This window comes from Gymnogyps californianus, chromosome 2 (assembly GCF_018139145.2).
Source record: "Gymnogyps californianus isolate 813 chromosome 2, ASM1813914v2, whole genome shotgun sequence".
Taxonomy (NCBI): Eukaryota; Metazoa; Chordata; class Aves; order Accipitriformes; family Cathartidae; genus Gymnogyps; species Gymnogyps californianus.
Genome location: NC_059472.1, coordinates 127,178,701 through 127,204,068, shown reverse-complemented (window position 1 = coordinate 127,204,068; position 25,368 = coordinate 127,178,701). Strand labels below are relative to the sequence as shown.

Sequence of the window (25,368 nt, the reverse complement as noted above, 5' to 3'; positions counted from 1 at the left end):
GCCACAGTGAAGAAATAATACACAGGTTACATTAAAAGGATCGCTCATTCCATTTGTTTGATAATTCAGTCATTACCTACATGAATTGTTTATCAGTTGATCAGATCATAAACAGTGAACATGTTCTCTGCTTCTCATTTTTCCATAGAAAACATCATCTATGAGAGAACATTCTTCTCTAATATTTTGTCTTTTTTTGCTTATGTTTAAAAATAATTCACAGTTATGTAAAGCATGTGTCCAGATAAAGGTATTTAACCATACCTTTTCTAGAAGCTCATGTGCCAGCCTAATGAACGTTCATTTCATAGATCACTGATTATCACTTTGTAGTTAAGAACGTCGTCACACACATTCAAAATGAGAAAGAGTTGTTTCTCATCACACTGCAACTGAAATGCATTTTTCCATTTAAATGAGCACTTGAATGTCAAAAAACAACAAGAAATTCCAGATAAAGCACTGCTGAAAGACTTCAGTATAGACTTACCAAAGTACTTTCACTGATATTATGTAGCAAATATATATATTCAGATTTTAACAATGAAAAGCTTTTATGACAGCTCTCTTTTTCTGTCTTAACCATATGAGCATACGAAGATAGTGATAGCCAAACTTTCAGGCTGGTATTTAACATTTCAAGTATTTGTCTTTGTATTGTGCTTCTCCTTACATGCAGAGAGAAGTAACACTGAAAGCATGTGACTGGGGACAAGGATACTATCAAGACAGGGGACGAATGTAATGCCAAGGAAGCGTAAAGGGCAAAAACAGTTATCTGTTTGGGCAGACACCACAAAGAGCTGCAGAGCTTAAAAACTCCACACCCTGTGTGGCTGTAATCCTCCATGTAGCGTAGGCAGGCACTCACTGTTACAACGAGTGGCCAGTTGCTTGGCTGGTTTGTGAAGAAAAGTGTCAGTGGATGCCCTGTGTGCATGCCGCTCCAGCACTATGTCTTCCCTGCTCATGCCCTCACACGTGTTTCTGTGCAGAAGGTTGCAGTGAGTTCTGCCCTGCAGTAGTCACCCATGGAGAGTGTTGCTGGCCTGAGGGACCTCTAGGCTGACAGAACTGCTCTAATGCATGCAAGAACAGTGGGCCAAAGTCCTTTTCCAGCTCAAACACCCAATGAATGTGATATATAGGCTGATTTTTCTACGTAAGTTTCTTAGTAGGTGTACTTTGGCACCAGTGTTTCCGCAGCAATGTTCTATAAACAATTGCAGTAGAAAGGTGTAAAAATATAAAAGCAACCTTGTAGAAAGGAAAATAACCAAGGCATCTCATTTGTTTGTCTCTTGAAATGTCCCCAAACTTCCTGCTGCTGAAGACAGCAGCTGAGAGAGTACACATCTGTTCTGAGAGCTTGAAGATTAGTTTGTATAACCAACACATTTTCCTTGGGGAGGAACGCTTAATCTGAAAAGGAGTATAACTCCATATAAAGATAGGGTTTGTAGCTGACTGCATGGTCTTCTCCAGTTTTGTCATGGACCTTGATGAACCCCCACAATGTATTGCTTCATGCTTTTCTGTATGATGACGAATCTGGGGATCACCATCTCAGCTGCATATGCATTCAGCTTTTATAAAATCAGGGACAACTCTTCCCAGTTAGAGTGGGCTGGGTGATGTACAGACTCTCTGCTGAAAGCAAGCCTACACCAGCCTTGAAGGTGAGTGCACAGACAGGAAACAGGCCTCCTCACACTCACTGTGGAGGATGGGATTTAAAGCAGTGCAGGACATATCCAAGCACCTTTTCTGCTTTAAAGAGGAAAATATTTACAGCATTTGTGAATACACACTGTATTTTCATGGTATAATCCATTATCTTAAAATTAAAGCAAAAAACAAACAAAAAAAGATCCTGACATTGGGTAGCATCCAGTGTCACAGGCAAGTATAGAGAATCCAAGACAGATTATCGTAGTGTCACTTTCTCCTACATCCTTGGGTTAACTATGCTCTTCACTAGTATTTCTCTTGCAGCAGAACTAACCTCAGTCAGGTGCATCTCGTTTCTTATCCAACCATTTTAATTATCAAAAAGATAAAGAGCAGGAATAAGGTGGCCAAAAATTTTACCACCACAAAACGAGGGCTCAACAAATAAGGGAAGATATCTGTGTCAGTAGCAAGTGTGCCTGGTCAACCACTCGCTCTGCTTCACCTAGAAAGTACCATGTCTTCATGAATATAATTTGCAAGCAGAAATAATCTGAGAGTTATCTGAGGGTTTACTCTCACAGAATAGTAGGAAGGTTTTCAGAAGTACAATTTGTGGGTATGAAAATATGACTTTTTTACATATATATATATATATATATATATACCATTATTTCTTGGGAATGGTGCTATGGGAGAGTTTGGCAGCTGTGACGCTGTATCTTGACCTCTCTCTCCCTAAGACAGGGAGATTTTACTTTCGCGAGTGTCTATGACTTCTGCAGCTTTATGGAAATTTTGAGTTTGGAGAGCTTTTCCATAGTTAAACAGTAGATTGATTTATTTGAATAAGTCAGTTTCTCACTCTTTTTTTCCTTGGGTATTTTAAATGACCACAAATTTGCAACTGAATGTGAATTTAATGCTTCTGAAAATGGATCAGTAGCGGTATTTAGGATCAGGTGAACTGCAGGGTGAAATAGCATGAATTTCGCCACTATGACTTGCCAAGTGCCTTTCAGTCCTGACCTAAAATATTATTGCATTTTCAGTCACAGTCCACCAAAACTGCTTTAGGTTGTAGATTTCCTAACACTTTAAGCCAGCATTAAAAAGGTGAGGCTGCAGAAAGATGCAGTCCTGGTGATCCATTTTCCCCTTCCTTGTGCTGTTTGAACTATTCATTGCACGCAAAATTGAATAAGAGATTTGAACTGAATTAAAAGCAAGTGGGCCAAAAAGGGCCAGAAGTCATCGGGAGTTTCCTGATCCTGGAGTGTCGAAGTTGGATACTTAGCCCTAGATCACGTATCTACCCTACTCACACAGAAACCTCTAGGAAAATTTTTTAAATTTGTTCTCTTGCTTCATTTGCAAGTCTAAGAGTGTATATAATGATGTGCTCCATCTGCATTAAAATCCAAGTAAAGTGTAATGGTGGAAAAGGCTCCAGGACTTCCATAGCCATGTCACTTTCCAGTAAAACAAGGAGGAGCTGTAGTAACAAGTAGAAACTGTAGCTGTCTGGTTATGGAAAGATTGAAAGTGTTGTTAAAGCAATCTTGGAAGAAAAGCTCAGGAGATTTTAAGTACAGGAGCTGGCAATCATGTAACTATTTCAGCCTCTAATGAGTAACAGATAGAGAAACAGAAAGACACAAAAACAGGGAGATAAAGTTTCAATGGTTCCTCATGATAGCTCTAAAACCAGCAATCGTTAAGTGATTTATGATTATAACCATTAATGTGTGTGCAATCACACCGGCAGTGCTATTATGCCATCTTTTTCTATATTCCCATCACAGCGAGACATGAATTAGGAAAAAAGTCTTTATGTTGATTATATGTATTCTGTCCTTTGCTTTCTGTGTTGCATTTTGCTCAAGAAACTCAAAACTGTTTTTGTAAATGTACTCATTTATTTGAGGACAGTTAGAAAAAGCTAATTTGTTTGGTAGTTGGAGTTGTGACATTAAAACAATTCAGCCATTCAGGTGTTTCAACTGATTTTTCTAGGTCTGTGACTATGATGTCATAGTCATGAAATAGTTTGCTAAGTGACACAGATTTTGACACCCGCCTCACCCCACCTATATCATTTTGCACTATATATTACAGATTGCATATATAGCAGGCAGTGAGAGAGTCAGATATCAGATTTGATAAAGCTAAGCACTCATCAGAAGGTTCCTACAACATATAATGCAATTATATGAAAGAAACTGGAAATGATTTTGCTACCCACCAGCCCTGGAAAACATGTGCTATTTTATATATTTGGAGAGCAGTAGCAGATGTTCATAACTCTGAATTATCCTATGAGAAACTCAGAATAGGTAAATATTTGCACAATATCTTTGTGGGCTTGGTAACAGTTTATTGCTTCTGATTAGTTCTTGTGTCCACGCAGAATTGTCTACAGTGTAGACATCATTATTCATCAAAAAAAACCCCAAAGGCTGGTTACAGCCAGACTGATACAAAGAACAAGAGGCCTCCTTGACACCTATGCCATCCCTCAAGCTGTAATGAAGTCCCAAAGGAAGATAAGACCCATGCAAGCACAATCTTTGACTCACTAGAGCTCTATCAATATGTGTCATTTTCAAAAAGAAAAGATGACATTTCTGAAGACTCAAAAATCTTTGTTTGTAGACAGGACCCATAATTAATAATCTACTTTTCCTTTTGTAGCCTTAAAAGTAGTGTTCTGCCTCATATAAGAGCTTCCCTTCCCCTTTCCCCCTCCCCACAAAGGAGGAGAAGCTACTCTCTTTAAAATGAAAATACTCAGTCTCTGAAGCAGGGGGAAGGACTGCTTCCTTCAGTGCATCTGCAGTGTAAATGAAACATAATGACAAATATTGCACATGAAAAGTGGTAGATTCTTCCTCCAGTTGGGAACATTGAGTCTTACTGCAGCTTAGCCAGGCCTCTTGATAATAAAATAAATAAACAGACAAATAAATTTTAAAAGGCAACCAAGAAGCAATAAAAACAAAGAATTTTTTTTTTCCCCCAGAAAGGCATTGTCTGACAAAACTGAGTTTAATTCTTGTGCTTTGGAGAGGCTGGTGTTTAGAATTTATTAAATTTTAATGACTGAGTTGTGGGGTTTTTTTAATATAATAAAGCTCATGTTGCTATTAGCAATACCAGACAAATTACAAGGGATGGTCCTCATTTTCTACTGGGAAACCTGACAACAGGCCAAACCCATTGTTCTTAAAGGTGAAAACAGCTCTAAACTCTGGAGCATACAGCAGAGGGCACAGCTTGGGAAGAAAAGCGTCTACAAATTCTAATCTAAAATATGCTGAGTTTTCTGGTTCATTCCAGCTAAACATTAAACAAGTATTTTAAGAGCATATATGTGATTCCACTTTATTTCTTTTTAATTGGTTTACTTCTAGACTTTTCTTTGTGCCAACTGGTGGTATTGCTCCTATAGGCAGAAAAAAGGACAGCAAAAAATATTTTGAATGCAAGCACAAAATTCAGCTGAAAGTCTGCCTAGCCACTGTCTGGTTTTCAGCTAGTAGATTAGGTATTTGACATACATTCATCCTTGCCTCTTAGTCATGCTTTTTCTAGATATTATAATATAGGTCTGTTGAATTTATGAATGCTGCTTTCCAATATAGTAATAACTAGTAAGGAATTCTATCTGTTACATATTTGATTATCTGTTATGAATCAGCAATGGAAATAGCATGACATTTCTGATTTTTTTAATGCATCTTTATTATCTGCATAATAAATAGTATTTTGCTTTAAAGAAACAAATCAGAATTATCCTATTTGTAATTCTATAGATATTAAGGAAAAAATAAGTATTTTTGGGGGAAATAGATGCTTTTAATTTTGGCAAGTGTTGTAAGATAAGAAAAGCTGACAGAAACTTCAGTCACGTAATTACTTATTGATGTGTTTAAGTTTCAGAGCCAAAAATCCTATTTCTTGGGTATTACCTATGTGTTTATAATAAAGCCTATGCATTGAAAAAATTAATTTCCAAACCAACTGTTACTACACTGCTACACTTAGTCGTAATTCCTCCACCCCAATGTAGATCATAGCTCATCCTGTACACTGCAGGACAATCACAGGTTGCAAAATATTTTTTATAATAAATAATTTCCATAGATTTCCTGAATAATTCCAACCACCTTTTTAATAGAAAAGAGGATTTTGCCTTGTTACCCAGCAGCTGTGTAGAAAGAAGTGGCTTACCTTAGAAAAGTTAAAAAGCCCTACTTTGACATTTAGAGTGGGGTCAGATAACTTTGAGGAAAATTTGTCATTTTTAAACAAACTTACATGCAGTTAAGCACCCACCTTTGTCAATAGCTCATCTGGCAGAGATCGTGTACTACTGCTGCAGGTGTAACTCACTGGTGTTTATTGTCTGTGGCACAGTAGGTATAAATTCTGCAAAACAAGAGACCAGTCAATGGCAATTTTTGTGTTTCTATACAAGAATTATTACAACAGGTGGAATATAGAAGTGAATAAATCACCTAAAGCAATGGAAGTCCAATACTTTACCTGCATGATTATTCTGGGGGAAAAAAAAAACCAAACCAAAACAACAAAACCAAAAAACTTAGATTCCTGTTTATTATGTTTCTCTATAGTCCACATGCGCTTGGCAGCAACACAGAACAAATTCCCGTTGTTGTATTAGAGATCTTAAGTGACTGATGGCTGTGCATCCACTGCTTTCTGCCTGTCAGCCATCATATTTCCATTTCTCCTTTATACCTCTTTTGATATGAGATGGAGTCTGCAAACTTCTCATCTTCTCAGCGACTATAGTATAGGAATGAAGGTGCTCCTCATACTATCAAAAAATAAAATAATTTAAAAACCATGAACATACAATTAACTTTGAGACTTGACTCCTGATGTGTTCACATCTAGGTGTAGGTCTCTCACCTGCCTCTATGCATGGACTACTCCGCAGTCAGTGCTGCTCTGAAATATTGCTGAGTGCTCTTTCAGATTTTACAAGCTACTCAGATTTTTTGTTCATGCTTCTAGGACCATCTGGAATTTTTTTCCTTCTTCCCTCTCTCTCTCCCTGTCTATCTTCCCAAAATAAATTACCCTATTGCTGAACAAAGCAGCACTCATAGGTCACTTACACAGCTCAACTTCTGTATTTCTATGGAACAAGTAACAGGATTGTGCAGCTGTAGAAGGGCGTGACCACTGGCAAAAAAACCAGAGCTGTTCCTTCACCTGTTTTACACTTAATTTCTGATTTTAAATGAATAACATGCAGTTTGGGAACGAGCCTTGTCATCTAGCTCTCTGCAAGATATTTCACAGGTCTTCTACCTGTATTCATGACAGTAAGCACGTTTTGGTGGATCTTTGGTTATTTAAGGTGGATGCTCGTTTCAGGCGATTGATTCTGCTGCAATAGCCTCCTCCCTGTGCAGTGTTACAGTCAGTCCTTCCTCCACTCCCTCAACCTGCCGATTATTTGCTTCCCTTAGCATGGGAGTGGGGCTCACCTGGAGCTATAGTGGGAGCCAGGTTTCACTCCTTTTTGTTGTCTGCTAACTCTTAAAGCCTGTTTGCTTGCAGTCATTGGTGAGTATGATGTGTGGTGCCTCTGAGCCATCAGTTCACGCAGTACCCCTCAAGATAATCATCTCACTATCATGTTTCTAATATATCCTTCAATATGGTACACCGCTGCGAAACAATGCAATAAGGAAACACATAATTCAGAAAGGACAGACTAGTATGCCTTTTCTGTTGCAGGCTTGGTGGTCTTTTCATTTTCTTCCCTCGTATCTTTACCTGAAGAATTTTTTTTACTGGTATGTTCCTGTTTCATTCCTGTAGCCTTCAGTCACTCTAATATTTTTTAAAATAACAACACACAGCCACCTGTACTGTCTGGGTTTGTCTCTCTAATAGTTTATTCTTCTGATTTGTGGTCATTTTCCAGTCAGAAGATTCATCCCACCACAACTTGTTGATGCAGTTATATCATCTTTTCCATTATCTTTTTTTTATTAATTCTTGTGGTTTTACAAGTCTTTTCCATTTTACACCTAAAACAAGTAGACAATTGGCTGTAAGGATGAATCCCACAAGATGTGGAAGAGGCCAAAGGGGAGGAGAGGGAAATAACTCATTTAGTTTTGTCTGGGAATATGTTACATATATGTGACCCATCCCAAAATTCCTACCCCTGTGGTCACTCTTACTTTTGTGAATGGGTTAAGAGACAGGAATTATGATTACTAGTTATACTATATTTATAACAAGATGATTCAATGCATGTATGTAACTAGGATTTTCACAATCGGACCTTAGCACTTTCTTGACAAATGCAAACAATTTTCATAGTAACTAGAATTAAAATGTTTAAATAAGTGACAAATTTTTTCTTCTAATTTTAGCTTTTGAGTCCTTTTGAACACTCTCCATTCTCATTCATTTCACTTCCTGGGATTATTGCATTCTGCATCAGATTATAAAGTTTAACGTGAGGGTTACATGTTGAAAAAAAAAAATCCAGGCTAGCAAAGCAGCTTACTGATGTTTTTAGACTGTGGTATGAGGAGGATATAAAACACTGTGTCAAACAGAATTTTAGCCAGGAAAAGCTCCTGGCTTTCAGAGAGTATTGCCTTGGAATCTAACCATATTTCTATTTTAATTACATAGGGATGTTAGATGATAACTTTTTCCAATATGCTTCACTGTGCCTTAGGAAACATGATAATGTAACTTTTACAATATTAATGTTATGTCTTTGTCTCTATGTTGGAAAAAATGGAAAATAAAATTAATCCTAATATATCTTAACCTTAAAATGGTATGGATTTAGGGGGTGGATTATTTTCTTTTTATAATTGCTTTTATTTTGCATTGATACAGCAATGACCACATAGTAGCCTTAAATTTAGAAGCATTCTTACAGTAACCTATCCTTTTATTATTCTGTTTAAAGTAAGACTAGTTTATGAAGCAAATTATAATACCACTATTTCTTCTATAACAACACTAGTTCTGAAGGCACAGATTACTTTGAGATGTAATGAGCATGTCAGACTGGCTGATATGGTAAAGTTCCTGTGTTGCTTGCAGAGTCATTATAACCTGAGGATACATGCTGAAATGTGTGAAATTAAGTATGATGTAGTCTTTGAGCAAACTGTCTATAATCAGTGCAACTTGTGTATCAAGTAGGCATTCTACATGGATACAAGTATGTGTTCTCAATTTTACCGAGCTCTAACATTTTTAGTGCAACTTTTTTAAACATCATAGCATACTAGAATAGCTGAGGTTGGAAGTGACCTCTGAAGATCATCTAGACTCACCCCTCTGCTCAAATATATGAAAGCATATAAAAATGAAAACCAAAAATTATTTATATACAAATGCAGTCTAATATTTTGCTGATATAAAAACAAATATATCAGCATATTATTCTTTTTAATCATCTATACCTTCACTCTCTAAAACCAGAGCTACAGAACCTACCTACATAAATGTAACTAGAGTTCTGCTGAAAACGTAGTTCCTACCTGACACACAGATCATTTTTTCAATGCTGTGATAAATAACATGATTGTAGTAACAAATATATACATACAGTATATACATATATACTGTATATACAGTATGGTACTGCATATATAGCAAGTGTTTGGGACAGGCTCCATTAATAATCACACTATGCTCATTCCTTCAGCAAAATTGATACTGGATTTCTCTGACACTGGGTTTGGTTTTATATCATGGTGCTTCAAAAATTAAAGCAATTTTATTCACTTATTGAGTGTCCATGTTGTCTTAGTTTCTAACCTATGCAGAACTTCTTGAGTAACAAAGCTGCCAAGAGCTCTGAAAAGCTACGCACTCAGCTTTTCTGTATTATACATATATAGAAAACGCAAATTGCATCTCAGGGGAAGGAAATTAGGATGGCTTTCCTACTTAACAAGGTTATATACTTAGATTTCTGCTGATATCTTCACATGCCAGGACATGGCTTCTTGCCCTGAAGTGAAATCATGCAAATTGCTTTCACAGTTACTGTATATCTGCTGTCTTCCCCAAAGTTTTAACTCTGAGTATGTCTAGGAGCCAGATGTGTGCTCAATTTGCTTTTTTTTTCCTTCTGGGAGAATTGACTAGATGTTAACCTACTGATCAAGTTGCCATCCAAAAAGCAAAACATTCATTATTTAGGGGAAATGTTTCTGAGAAAAAAAGCCAGATTTTAAAATAAGGAAACAGATTATGCCTGTCCCTGCCTTCTTCTTTGTAAGGTTTTCCCTAAAACCCAGACAGAGCTGGACTTTCTGAAAAATTCTCCGCAGATATGTTGCTGTCCTCAGTGACTCACTTCTTATTAACACTCGTCCCACTGATTTGGGCTCTGAGTACTAACAAAACAGCTGGGCAACATTGGGGATGCTTGGAAATAGGCAATTGGCAGGTAATAAAATTCATTGGGAGAATATTTTTTCAAGATCCACTTCATTGTCTTCCTCTTTTCTTTTCAAGAGCCTCTCTGAAGTTAGATACACATATTTACACAAAAAGTAGTATGAAGTTTCATTTAAAGATAAAGCTAACAATACAAACTTAAAAGCAGCTCTTCCACAGTATCTACAGCCTCGAGTTGAGAAGCCTAATTGGATATCAATCCACTGGGCCAGTCCTGCAAATATTTATGAGTCTGTGTGAAATCTTAGAGTTGCACGAAGTTAAGCATATAAGTTTTATTGCTTTGAAAGCTGTTAGCATTCCTTGTAATTTCTATTAATATTATGTAAATCTTTATGCGACTGTAATCAAACTGTAGGAATATTTAAAAGTTTTCTCCACTGTAACTTTTGTCTGCAGTAACCTGCAAGCTTTTCCAAAAATGCAACCTGCCAGAGCAATGTACAGTCAGTGCCAGGTCTATTGTCTATTTTAACAATTCCTCCTTCCTGTCTTCTTTTGACCTTACAGACAGTCTCTTCCTTAATTTTTTTTAATTCCTATTGGCACAGGTTTGCTATGAAAGATGTATGTTCAGAGCAGTCTGGGACCCTATTTTCTTCTGTTTTGAGGTGGGGGAGGTAAGAATATAGAAGGAAAAATGACAAATTATACCACCCACATTTACCATTTATTCGATTCCTGATTTGGAGCAAGGGACAGAGAAGTTAGTTTTTGTTTCTGTGACATCTTTTCAACACAAAATGCAATAGCTACTGTATTGTTAATGAAACAATCAAAGTGTAATTAAAAGTTTTTGTTAATGAATGCAGTGAAATTAACATCCAGGTTTTAAAGAAATATATGAAAAGTAAACTTTTGATACTAAATATAAAAGCTCATGTGAGAAATTTGAATCCAAGAAAGTATTCATTTGCAAAAAAACTTATCCAAAGCTAACCACAACCAGCCAGTTATTGAACACTTGTCCTAACTTCGCAGGCTACAATAATTTATTCAAAAGATAGGAATGATATAGGATAATGACTTAAACGAAGATTGCAGAGCTCATGGCAATTCACAGTTATTGGTCACCTAGGATAAAATACTGGTGATAGATCTGCTGTTCAACTTTTGCTGCTAATTCAATATACTCTACACTGTAAGTAGGATCAGAGAATGCTGAAAGCATCTGCTTCCACAAAATACATTTTCTTTTTCTGTCCATTAAGCAAGGAAAAGAGATAAGAATAAACCTGAGAAAATATAGGAACAAGCCAATGAACTATAGAAAGTCTTAAAAGAAAAAAAAAAAGAAAAAGAAGAAGGGGTAAATTGCTCAGTAAATGTAGATATAAAACAATTATATCTAACCTGAGAAACTCTTTGTGAGTGATTGAGTCCTCTGTGATTTAAAGGATTTGTGATATTTCATTGAAAAATTTCCTGATTATGGAAAACTGAAGCCTGAACACGTGAGACATTAAGCTTTTCAGTGGTACAATAATCTCTTGTTATGTACCTGTATCTTTTCCATTTCCATACAGTAAATTTGCAAAGAATAGGACATATGGCATACGTTCTCATTTTTTCCCCCACACTGCCAAAGCTCCTAAATGGGTTTTTCCTGTTTCCAAATGCTAAGAACATTAATATTCTAGTTTGATTTCAAATCCTTTCCTGAAAGTGTATTTTGTCCTTTTGACTCCTCAGACACAAAGAATTATTCATATATTTTAGAACCCAAGACTTACAAGCAAGTCAGCAAAATTATGTTTCTATTTTTGTTCCTACTTCCTGTGAAGGCAACAGGAATCAGGCCAGTAAAAGCTGATAAGATCCTTTTGAGCCCAAAAATGCAAATTTACTTACCTGGACATTTAATGTATTAACTCCAATTTAGCTGCATCTCTATATTTCTCTTTTTAGGGTTTTATCATTGGAATTAATCTTGAATTATTGTACAGCTAATTGCCTTGTTTGGCCACAATTCCTGGTAGAGATTCTTCTATTAAAGACTACAGTCTCTTGACCCTGGAAAAATCTTCAGATCATTGGCTTTCGACAGCAAATCACCAGTGTTTTCAGATGGGGAAATGTTCTTTTTGTGCTTGTAATAAGCAATGATAAAGATTACTGAATTTTTAAGCTCTATATATTAACTTATTAAACAATTACAAGATTATAGATTTGAGATTACGTACATGGAAGAATTCGATATGAGTCTGCATTTGGTACATGATCTATTATTGTTTTGTCTTGTGAAATTAAATTTAGTAGCTGGTTTCACAAGACATAAAGAGACACCAGGGCCGAAATTAAAAGTTGAATTAGCCTCTTTGACAGTATTTCACATAACTCATGCTAACATCAGTCTTTTTGGCTTTTTCCTAATTCCTAATTCCAAAAGGGAATCCTAATTCCTTTTTGGCAGGGGAAATACCTGTGGTTTTGTTTCAGCAAAACACATCCTCTAAGAGTTGTACTTCTTTTTAAAAGACTAGCATGTGAGCTATTTTGCATCCTCTTTTTTTTTTGCAGAAGAAAAAAAAAACTTTTCATAGAAGGCTACACCAGTGTGTTGCCCTAAATAGAAGGTTTTAGCAGATCAGAAACCAGCACAGCACCTCATAATTATTTACTCTGGTACTACATTTTTACAGAGATAAAGCTATGTGCATGGTGAGGTCTTTAAATTTGCTATCCTTTGACTGACTTCTTTGTAAATGTTCTTGTTTATCTTTCCTTTTCTCTTTGAGAATGCTATTTTTGCAGGGAGAGAGAGAAGGGAGTTGCTGGAGGAGGTTTAAAAGCAAAACTCTCGAGAACTCTCTCTGGTCACAGATTAATTATAGTTTCTTTTACCAAGTTTCAACTACCAAGCCATAAAGCCCAGGCACCTGTTTTATGTGTGCAAGATATGGTAGTCAAAGTTACAAGCAACAAACATGGCTGCAGTGTATTAGTACACAAGCAATTACAACACTCTTTACTGTGGGTTCTGTGCTATGGAAAAAGATAGTTTATAGGTCCAGAGTTTATCTAAAAATATCAATTTATCCAGACTGAAATTGTCCCCAGTGGGTTAAAGGGGCCAGTTTGTGGAAATGGAAGAAGAAAATCTGGTGAGTAGTTTCTCACGTCACATGCTCCCTGTGACCTATCCTTCCTTTCTGCTACCCTTCCTCCAGAGGACACTTCTTCCCCTCCCTGCAAATAGCAACCTGCCTTCAAAAATCCCTTTTCCTTTCTCTTGGTAAGGTCATAAGGCAACAAAGTGCTGCCACTAACCCCATTTGCTCTGCAACCAGTTTCTCCCTGCTGCAGCAACCAGCAAGGGTAACACTGAGAGCAGAGGAGGATCGGTGGGTGGCTGTGGCTGCTGTGTTGATGGGCAGCGGAGAGGTCCTGCAGCCAGGAGACAGTGCTGCCAACTGGTCACGGAGCTGAAAGCCCAGCCCAGCTGAAAGACCCCAGCAGGGCTGTGGGAAATGACATCTAGGAGACACACATATAATGATTTCTTTGTCTCTGTTTTCAAGATGTACAATCAACATTAACACGTGCTCAGGAGAAAAAAAAGAGAGTGAGACGAATTCTTCACCCGCATTACAAACTACAAATGACAAGTCACTTCTAAAGCCTTCAGCAGGCAAATTTATACTTTCTAAGATCTTTTTTGTGAAGCTGCTAATGTTTGATATTGGCTTGGAGTTTTAATTAAGGCTGCTATTTAACATTCATACTCCACCTGTGCCTAGAAGCCAAGCAAACTGATGCCCCAAAATTCTAGGCACTATTGTAAATTAGCCTTGTTAAACATATGTGCAAAGTGGGCCATCAGTACTTCCTAGTTCTGACTTTTTTAGTACATTTCCAGTTTCCTGTTCTCCTGAATCTTGAAGGAGATGGTGTTTCTTCATTTGGCATAGATTACAGTGCAAGGTGGGAGATTTCAGTGTCTGAGAACTCGTCCTCTGCTAATATCATCTAGTACTTTATCTAACTTAGGAAGAACACAGCAGTTCTGTTATTTACATAGCCTAATTATTGCAGTTGTTCTGTTTGGCAGTTGTTAGAGTGTTATTGCTAAATTTATTGCCACACCTGCTACTGGCTTGGCTGTTGTGGAGTAGGATTTCTGCCTACACAAACTTAAATATTGTGTATTTGTATATTATACCACTACTAGTACCCTCACTTTTATGAGCAACTACAAAACAGTTTTTAGGTTAATCTGAAAGACCTGTGAAGAAAAAAAAGAAGAAAAAAAAAAAGAACACAATTATTTTTTCCAAATCTGTGCCTAAAATTTGTTTATTTAGGAGTTCTGAAGACTTTTATCAAACAAACTGGGAAGTCCCAATGACTTCCAGAAAGGCTTAACTTCTTCTGCCTGAGTATGGAGAAAAATAACCTGATGCTATGAATTTAAAATTGATGGGTATTAAGCACTTTTTATCTTGACATGTGGGTTTAGGAAAGCTGAAAATCACTTCTGAAAATTCTACCTGGCAGACTAAAATTTTCCTATAAATACAGCATGTAGGCTGTCAGAGACGTGGCCCTGGTCAAGGTGTGGACATTCAAATAAACAACAGGGTACTCATTACAGATATTATTCAGCAGTTCCAGTGGATTTTATTAGAAGTAGTTACACATTAAACTTGCATGATTTTTTCTTCTTCCTTTTCTTTAGTTTTGCTTTCTGTTTAATCCAAGAAGGGAAAATGTCATGGCCTTGAATAGCTGTTAGGCACGTATCTCTCTCAGGATTATATTGGTCCTACTTGTTCAGTTCCATCACTGCCTTTGAAAATTCCCCAAAGGTGCTACAGTTAGTTAGGTCATTTACATGTAAGGACTAGGCTGGCACAGGAGCTAAAGCTGCAAAGAGGCAGGGCCAAAGCAGAGCACTGTTCCTACACGGGATTCCATCAAACCAGCACTGAAACCCACCAGGCATACATTCACCCATCTACATTCATTAACAGGTTTGGAGCCTTGACCCGACTTTTTATTGAAGTAAAATGTTATTTTTGCAGGACCTATCTTTTTAATAAAAATAAAACTTTTTTTTTTTCCTCACAGCAGCTGTTTCCAAGGAGTGTCCTTAGTTCAGTGCTATTTCACCATTTAATTTAATACAGCTGTTTTATCATGAGATTCTTTTTTTGTATCAACATAAATGTTTTGGTTTAGATGTTTGTATGCTCTTGGAAGCCAATACTGTGCAGATGCACATATTTACTACTTTTTTGTTTTGTTTTTTCAGGTAATATCAAAATTATCAAACAAGTCTACGCTATCTCAGGTATGTTAGTCATATTTTAAATATGCCAAGCTTGACTTTGAAACATGCACACAGTCACGGCCAGAGCAAAGCTGGAAAAACTTGAACTGACTTCCGTGGTTTCAGAATGAGACTTTAAATAGCATCCTGCAGATAGTTCTGCCACTGTCCATTTTATGAGTAACAGCTTATGATCTTTTCTTCCAGGTGCTGGATTTAGATATCCTACTACAGCAACTGCATTTTAAATACATGGTTACCCAAGCCACAGTTTTGAATACGGGTAACGCTCGTTCTCTGTAGAGTATAGGCTGCATCAGTGGCAGGTCCTGTACAATCTGATCATCATGACAGCCTTGAGATAACTATTATGGTTGACAACAAGGCTATTATATTTTATATAGACAGGTCTTTTGCCACTGTTTTAAATTCTTACCTTTTCGTACATCTCAGATGGAAAGGACCTAGTTCACTAAATCTGTCAATGTATACTAAAAGAAAAGCATTCACGCAATGGAAATGTGCTGTAGCATATAGCAAAATTAAGCTCATGCTGCAAAACATTTAGACAGATACTTATGAGGGCTTAGAGCATTTGGATAAATTCCCCAAATTTGCATTTCCACACAGCCAACCTTACTTGGCCTGAATGTGGGAAATTTGACTATACAAGCTCATCTGAGGTTTTCTATCTAAAGTTAATAGTGCCCTAATCAAGCTTAATTAAGAGGAGTAGCCTGAAAAAAATGATTAGCAACCTTTTCTGAAACCATGAAGTTGTATATGGCTGTACTCTTCACTGAGATGTGTGGAGTTTGTTAATTTGATGTGGAACCTGATTCTGCCTTAGTCCATTCACCTACTACCAATAAATACAGTAAGTCGTACCATGGGAATAAATGGAACTATTTTTGAGTTATAGCCTGATCCTGACGTGAGCTCCGTGTTGGCATATCTCAGCACTCATGACCAGTGTATTTTGTTACTATGAAACAATAGCAAACAATACATTGCTCTCTTACACTGTGCTTTAATTAGTACATAAAGTGCAGAACCCAGGTCTACGTTGCCTCTAAATTGCCTTGGTTCCAACATCAAGCATTCAAATTGCATTTTTTTAAAAAAACAGATGAAGCTCTGTTTTTCAATGACTCATTTCTGAAGTTAACACTGTCACACCACTGGTGCATTAACAGGACTTTGTATAAACTGAAAAATCTGTCTACTATCCCAGCAGTGGTTTCAGGTACAACAACTAAGAAGGATACAGAGGACATTCAGGATTGAGCTCAACTAGTATAAATGCTATTTATACGTTATAAATGGTTCCATATGAAAATGTGGAATTACATGAATTACCAGCCTCAGTTCTTTCCCTTGGTCCACCAGGAGTCTGAGAGTGTAACATTCAAAGGAATAATGCCTCAGTAAAGCAAGATTAATCTACTCAAGTGCACATATGGCACATGGGTTGTAAGAACTAGTCATGTAATCTTTCTTGGTAACAAAACATATTGCAGTGAGTTCACTAGCTATGTCGCTAGTGACCTTTTTTAACTTGTTTGTATTTTTCTCGCATATGCACATATAGCCATAGTTGAGGAGGGAAGCTGTGGAAGAGTTCCAAAAGAGCTATCTCTAATGAGAAATGAAAGCTGTGCTAGATCTGGGTTTGTTCCACAATGAACACCAGAAGAAATTGTGTTTCTGCAACATCAGGCTCTGAATTTTACACTAGTGTGTATTATCTGCTATTTTAGACAGAGCTTAAAGGAAATGGAAATATAAAGAAGAGACTCCCTTCAATTGTGGAAGATGAAGACGAGGATGAGGAGGGAGAAGAAGAGAGCAGCACCCTTTCACCAATCCATACAAGAAGCACAAATTGCTCTCAGCAGAAGAAGGCTGGAAGCAATAAAAGCCACCTAGGGAGAAACTTGAAGCAGCTGGCCTCAGGAACAGTGCCCTTTCATTCACCCATCCGTGCTTGCAGTTCAAACCCCTCAAGAACCAAACATGAAACGGAGCTCCATTACTACTCCAGAAGGAAGGAGAAAAACCTTAAGTTACACCTTTCAGCACTGACCACCAGTGGTCCACCTGACCTGAGCCCAAGGTAATAGTTATGAACAGTTATTTTCTTCTCTATCGTGTAACTCCTATTAAAAATATCATGATTGTAACACTATAAAATATTTCTTTTTCTTTAATAGTTGATACTTTTGTTCATCCCACAGAGAAGAAGAAGTCCTCTTATTGTAGGAACTATTACACACTACGCAGAATGTTATGACTTTAGGACTTTATTGTGAAATAAAGTATTTCTACCAGTAAAAAGGGAAAATATTGAGCAATTATGAAAATGACTATTTGAATAGTCTAGCTTTATGGTATCATTTTGTCCATCCATAATAATATGCATTCCCACAATAGCACTGTGAAACATTCAGAGTCCATCAGAGAGACAGCAATTTAGAAAGCAAGTAGATGATAATACAGCATAGCTGTGCAAATACAAAAATTACTGGTGTAGAGCACTATAACGGAAAACTAGCAATTTTAGAAAATATTTAGAGTTTTTTTACATTAGAGAAAGGAAACCTGATAATGCAAGTTATGTAGAGAGTAAATATGGAGCTGAGAACATCTGTTTTGCTGTGACTTTTGACATAAACAAGAGTCATATAATAGTTTATTGTGGTATTATTAGTGTATAATTTTAAATATTTTAATTTGTTATTTGTATGTTACTTGTAAGGTGATTTATGTATCTTATTTCTAAATTGCTACAATGTAATAATTAACTATTAGCCAAGAGTTTTGGGATTAGTTCTTTACAGAAAGCACAATCACTTTTTCACATACGAGGAGCTGCAGCAGTTGATCTTCCAGATCAAGTTTTGGTTTCTATAATTTGAAGTATTTTACATGTTCAAGAACTTCCTTTATTCACTAGAGGCAGAGTGGTAGTTTCAGCAACCTGCCATTGCAAACATGAAATAGCCACAGCTTGACCAGTATTTGTTTAGCTCTGTCAAGGCACCTGTCCCTAAGGATGCAATCATAAAAAGGACGTGGAAGACTATATAGAAATCTTTCTCCCTCATCATATATTTGATCAGTACAGTTACATTTCAAATAGCAGCAGGATACAAACCGATTTTAGTTTTGTCAATACAGGGGAAGATAATGTGTGGAAAACTAGCTTCTACACTAGCAAAATTGAAATGCATAGTGGATATTTTCTCATTTCTTTCATAGATCTCATATGAATTTGGTTCAGGTCAGCTATGAGTAAAGGTCATTGCCATTTGCATAACAAGTGGTAATTCAGGGAAAAGCTACCTTTCATATTTTCTGCTGAAATGTAATCTTGCTCATTATTGTTCTGAACATATACAGCCAGACATTGGCACCCAAGGCTGCAAGAGGAATGTGAAACAAGTATGGTTACATATATTATTTCCTATTTCCATTCATAATTTTATTACTGCAGAATAATCCTGTTAATAGGCTGGAAAATTGGCCCAAGATGTATGTGTTTTCCAGCCAAAACACTTTCATATTATTTCCTAGAATGAGTTTATATTATTAGAACATTTAAACTGACAAGTTAAAACCACTTTAAAAAGAGCCTTAAATGTTTCTTAGTAAGTATTAAAGAGAAAATAAGACCTTAATTAAGATCCTTGATTTTGTTTGCTGTTGGACAGCAGTGTAAGGGGGAGGCAAGACTCTGGTTGAAATGTCCAGTCAGTGCAGTTGTGAGGTGTATAACCACACTTTGTCAAGAGAATATACTTTGTCTGCTTAAGAAACTTGTTCTGCTGTGGATGTTCCCTAGAGTAAGCCAACCAGAACTCTTCACTGGTGCTTCAGGGTCTTTCCTTATACACCACAGTGAAGGCAATAAAGCACAGAGACTGAGTAAAATATTTAAATAGTTCTTGGCGCAAAGAATACAAGTCAGCATCCTAACTTCTAGGATACAGTCACAGTCTCCCAATCACTTTTTGGGTACTATCTATGGAGTAGAAGAACATCAAAAGGAAAAAAGTGTAAGCGATAACAAAGGCAGTTCTGGGAGGAGGCATATATGCATTTGAATCTCCTCAGACCCACATGGACGAGTGCACTCCAGCCCTGATCAACTGGATAGAAGAGGTCACATGTTAATCTTTTTTAACTTTTTGGCTTCTAGGAGTTGCAGGTGTCTGTTTTCAGGAGAAAATTCAGGGCTGTACAATAGCTAATTCAGAAAGGGGTGAGACTTACCAATTACTTTTGTCCCCTCATGTTTTTGACTCACTAGATTATGTCGCTCCACAGCCAGTTCCTTTTATATGAATAAGCATCTTGCCCATTACATATTTCCCACATAGAAGCCTGTCTTTTGGCTCTCCAGAACTAGCTATTTTTGCTAACACGGTTTCTTTTTAGTCTGAATCCTTAAACACTTTAAAGAATATAGCATCTATAAATTCCAAGTCACGTCTGAGTAGGTTTTCCCCTGTGTGCTTTAAAGGCAGTTAAAATGTTAGCATTTTATATAATTAGAAATCTCTACAAAAGGGATATTGGTGTTTAAAATTTGCTTTTTGAAGCAGTGAGGCCAGATGACATTAAATAGGTTTTATAGCAAATTTCAAACAAAGTAATCATTCAGGTTTTCAGCTGCAGATAACAGTATAGGCCAGAGCAGCTCAAGCACCACATTTGAGTCTCATCTCCTCCCAGAGGCTGGTTAAGATTAGAGTGAAGTCTAATAACATCCAACTGGCATCATGAACACTCAGACTTGACACAGAGCCCTAAACCCACATGAAGAGCCAAGAAGGACAAGAATATATGGTATGTGCACAGAGCTCTAAGTTACATGGGTGTTTCAAGCCAAATACATCACAGATATCTCTGCGTTGTCTGTTCTTCCTTTCTCCAAATTGTGCTCTCTTTATAGCACAATTTATTATAAATAAGAACAAAAAATATTCATATTTATATATTTTTAATAATGTGTATTAATTCCTCCGTCTGATACCAGTTTTCTATTCTTTGTATGCAGTACTTGATTATTGTATAAAATGCTCCGGTTTTTTTTCTTTGCATTTCTTGACACTGCAAATTGGAGGTCAGCTGCAATGCATGAGTAGAAATAACTGACAGAAATGCCTTTTCTAATAGTTAGATCCAATACTAATATTAATGTAACAACTGGGACATTGCAGGCTGGTCTACACATCGTCCTATACCCAATTTGCAAACAAGATTGCTCTGCCTGAGCCAGTTTTAACCAAATTTGAGAACAGCTATTTGCATGGCAACAACAGTTTTGACTATGGTTTACAGAGTTGCTTTCATAAATATATGGTGTTCAGGCTTAGGTTCTGACTAATTAAGCCTAAAATAAGAGCCTGACTGTTATGTGCAGGGAGATTTAAACTCCACACGAGCACAGTGAAGCGTGTTTAGTTTGTGTAGAAGAAAGAATGGCAACAGATTATTTTAGATATGAAAAGCAAATTATATTCAATACAAGTTTTGTTAGGACCCAGAATATGCTGCAGAAGCCATGAAAATTTTGAAGCTTCAGTTAATTATGTTTGGCCTCATATTCCTTCCTCTAGCAGTAAGTTTAATCTTTAGTGACTCACAAGAAGTTATACCAATATAATAGTTTTTACTTTTCTCTAAGCTTAATGTTGTGCAAAATTTACCATTGCTTAAAAATGTGCCCTTTAGGAGTAATTTTGACAACATAATCATGAATGTGATGTTTATGAAACTGTTTATGAAACTGCTTCATCACTCCAATTTTTCTCAACAGAATTGTTGATGGAATTGAAGATGGAAACCATAATGAGGAAAGCCAAACCTTTGACTTCAGCTCTGATCAGCTCAGGCAGGAATCCAGGTTATCTCCTACAATTGGAGGTGAGTTTTGCCTGGGAAAATCACTCTAGAGAAAACAGTTTTCATAACTGCTTTTTGTTCCCCTTTGTTTCTTCGATTCTCAGAAGTGGCATAAATGGATTTAACATATATCCGTACTTTCAGTACCATTTCAGTACCACAACTGGTACTGTAGAAAAATACAACGGGGTCCCGAAGGCCCTTTGTTGTTTTCCTGCCAACAGACAGTCATGATAATACAGCTTGCAAAGAGTACTGTATTTTCACGCATTATATTTTACCAGCAGTATTGTAGGATCAGCCAGGAGCCTCATGCTCCCAAACCTTTGGGCATGGAACGTACTAAACACAAGGACAAAATTCAACATAAAAATATTCTAATACCGAATAAAACCAAACAATTCATAAAGAGCCATATGCAAACTTGGCTCTCAATTTTTGTTAAAGATATTTACAGAAGTGCAGTAGTATGGAAGTACCTAGTTTTTTTAGAAGTAAAAGAGTGAAAAACTTGAATAGCAAGAGGTTTTAGGAAGACTTAAATGACCTACACTCTGAAAAGGCTGATAAAATAACACCACAGAGGAAAAGAGCATGTCAAAATGGGGCAGGGGGGAGTGGGGAAGAGAAAGAAAGAGACAGAAGAGGAGACCAGTGGACTAATGCTGAAGTGACACAACTAGTGCAGCTCAGACTGTTTCCAACATCCCCTCTTTTACAAGTAAACAGTCCTCGCATAGTTACATACCTTTTGCATGGAGGTTATTAGGACACATTTTGTTCCTTTTAAAGCCAAACAGAAAAATAATAATAGAAGCTTAATCGTATCAATGATTTTTAAAAACAGTTGACATGTCACACGGTTGGCACCAGGGTTGTCATTTTCAGTCCTTTCAGATTCAGACTGAAGAGAGCAGTACGAACTTTATTTGTCATACTTTTCTTACACATTATACACCAAACATTAAACACAAAATTTTATTTTCATTTGATCCAAGCGCAAACCAGGTTTAAATTTAAAGCATTGGATAAGTGCAAGAATAGCATTACTGTTTCCAAGTCATTATATTTTTTTCATTTACATGCGTTTGAATTATTTTCAGAGGCTGAAATTGGTGCTGCTGTGCTTGTTATCAAAGCAGAAGAGACCAAACAGCAGATCAGCAGGCTTAATAATGAGGTAACAAGCTTTTGTGGGGGTTGGAGGATATTAACAATGATTCAAGAAATGCTGGAGAAAACTCAGAAAACTTGGGAATATGATAAATGTGTGATAAACGAGTTTGCAAAACTGGATGGGGTTCCTATGTTTAGGGCAGTTTAGGGCTTTTAACTCTTTCCTAGATTAATTTTCTACATGAAAGCTATATAAAAGTTTGTGTCTTGTGCTAAAGCTAAAAACAAAGTGAGGTTAGCATAGTTAGTGTATCTAATTTTCTTAGGATTTATCCTCTTCTGTATGTGCTTCTATTTCTCCCTTTCCTCTCATTCTTTCCCCAAGCCCGTTCTTCCAACTTTTCTTGTTTTGATGGATGCTATGCTTTTGGAGAATTTCCTTGAAAGAAATGCAAATCCAGTCATGTTCAAATTCACATCAAACATTTCAAATCACTTTACCTGTGCCTATTTAGAATGAAACAGAAGTTCTTCCATTCCTGCTCAAGCAATATGACCTGAGGAGTGCAGGGCCAATATTGTTCAGTGGTGCTTTCTATTCTTCCCTTCTAATAACTTCAAACCTGTAATTGACTATCAGTCCGAAACCCAAGAGGAGATGTTCTCTGCCTAAACTGTTTCATATATCCAGCCACTGAAGTACTTCGGCTAATAAGAGGAAAGCATCAGCCTTTAACTTCACAGTTATACTGCAAGACTAAAATCTGTGCCCAGCATACTCTGTCTTTCTGTATGAAGAAATTAGAGACAATTTCTTATGATTCCACATGAGCAAACATTTAAATAAGTCCAACCACACAGTTTCACTTCTTTTCTCCTGATCTCTTTGGTTACCAGAAATGTCAAGTTTTATTTTCTTTTTCCTTCTATATTGTGTACAATTAATCTAGTTATTCTTTATTTCCATATATGACGTATTGGGCTTTTAAACCTCTTTCCTCCTGAGTCAGTTTAACTTGGTTAGATAACTTAAATGTCCTAAGCTAAGAGTGCATGCATGGTTAGTTAGTCACTATGAATGCATCACCTCATTTGTATGTCAAACTGTAGAGTTCAGACAAAAGTCTCATGCCTCATTGGCTACAGTTTTTTATAAGGTTTGGTCAAAGAACTCAAAAATATCTCCAAGATGTTCATTGACAATACTATTATGATAGACAATTATATTTCCTATGTAATAGTTTTGAAACAGACAAGTTATATTGATTCATCCCTTTTGACTTTGAAGAGGACAGGCATTTTTAAAATATGAAGATGTATTACATGGTTATCCGCAAAAGGCAATTGGAAAATACATCATGGTGGCAGATGTGCTAAGGCAGGCATCTTGTGGATTAACCAAACATTTCAACCGCAATAATTCTGGGCTTGTCACTGCTTTTCTAGTGAAAAGCAATAAATAAATCTTGGAGCAGGGCAGTATGTTAAACAAAAGAAGAAGAAAAAAAAAAATGATGAAGGTCATTTCCCTCCATGCACAATCTTCATCTTTCCCTGCTAACACTGAACAAAATGTTACACAACTTGCTTGCTCACACTAACATAAAAAAGGAAATATGACCATATGCAGTAAAACACTAAAGTTTCCACACAGGGAAACAGAATCCAAAATCCAGAGACAAACATTTCACTGTTCTGAATATGGTTCACTCTTTTATTTTAAAAGTGAGGAGGGGGGATCAGTCCATTTTTTCACATAGTATGATACCCGTGAGACTTCATTTGAAATAAGAGGTGCTTACCTCCCAAGACTTCTGCCATTTCTCCTGGGATAGAGACAGATTTGAACCACTAATTCTTGATTAAATAAGTCAACCATTAGGTTGTCAGACAAAAAGAAGTCATCACCAGCAGGTCATTCTCTTCTTTCCACAGGAGTGTGACAGAAGTAGGTTCATCTATAGTCTCTGTCTGTTGAGCAGGTATTAGGAGTCCTGTAAGTAAGAGGGAGAGAATCTCTGGAGATTTAAAAACACTGCCACCAACTTCTGGAGTCTTGCTAGCTTGGTGTGCGAGACAGAATTTGTTTTCACACTGCGTAACTGACTGAGGCCCGCACAAACACGGAGTGCTAAGTACTAAAATTGGAAGCCAAACGAGGTTTTGGTAGGTTTAGACATCTTTTGGCAACACCTGAATTGATTTACATCTAGCCTGGTTAGTGATAAAACAACATTAGTAATAATGCAACCATAAGATACAAATAACATAATAATGTTGAAAAAATTCTGAAAATAGTTGTACTTACTGTTTAGTCACAGCAGAGAAAGATACCTTTCTCTGATTACAGAACCTCATAGAACTTATAGAAGATTATAGAGGTACATGAGGCTATGTGAATGATTATAGAAAACTCAACACTCTGGAAAATACACCAGACTTAGTCTAGGAACCTAAGGGAACATTTATATTCAGCTTTGCAGTATCTCTAGGATTAATATACTCCATACTGTATAGAGTACATTACATGGAGTACATCTACCCTAGTGTAGCATGTTTAAGATGAAGGTTGTTGTTGGTATCTTGCAGTACTTGGAAGGAGTATTCTCTACTTTCCAAGCTCATATTTTGTTTTCTAAGATGTCCCCTAGCAAAGAAAACAGCTTTCTACATTCTGACCAAGCAAGAGTCTTAAACATTTATATACGTGAGAATTCTCAATTCAACGTGACAATGCATGGGCCTACTATATGGACAAATATTGGACTAGGACATAAAAAAAACCATGAGGAGCAATTCTCAACTGGTGTAGACTTAGATTTCATAGGTAACATTCTGGGCTCAAATCCCAGAGACAGATGAGTATCCTCCAAGTCCTCCCATGGATCAAAATTTACATTGAAAAAACTGCATGA

General features: G+C 36.8%; 1 protein-coding gene across 1 annotated transcript in view; it reads left to right on the top strand.

Annotated features, from left to right (window-relative positions):
• The window catches only part of KCNH8 (potassium voltage-gated channel subfamily H member 8), a 229,748-nt gene that overhangs the window by 193,882 nt on the left and 10,498 nt on the right, over nucleotides 1-25,368 (top strand). The window contains exons 13-16 of the mRNA XM_050891094.1: nucleotides 15,410-15,448; nucleotides 17,188-17,543; nucleotides 21,252-21,358; nucleotides 22,441-22,517. Coding sequence (XP_050747051.1) covers nucleotides 15,410-15,448; nucleotides 17,188-17,543; nucleotides 21,252-21,358; nucleotides 22,441-22,517 — 579 coding nt within the window. The remainder of the gene's footprint in view (nucleotides 1-15,409; nucleotides 15,449-17,187; nucleotides 17,544-21,251; nucleotides 21,359-22,440; nucleotides 22,518-25,368) is intronic.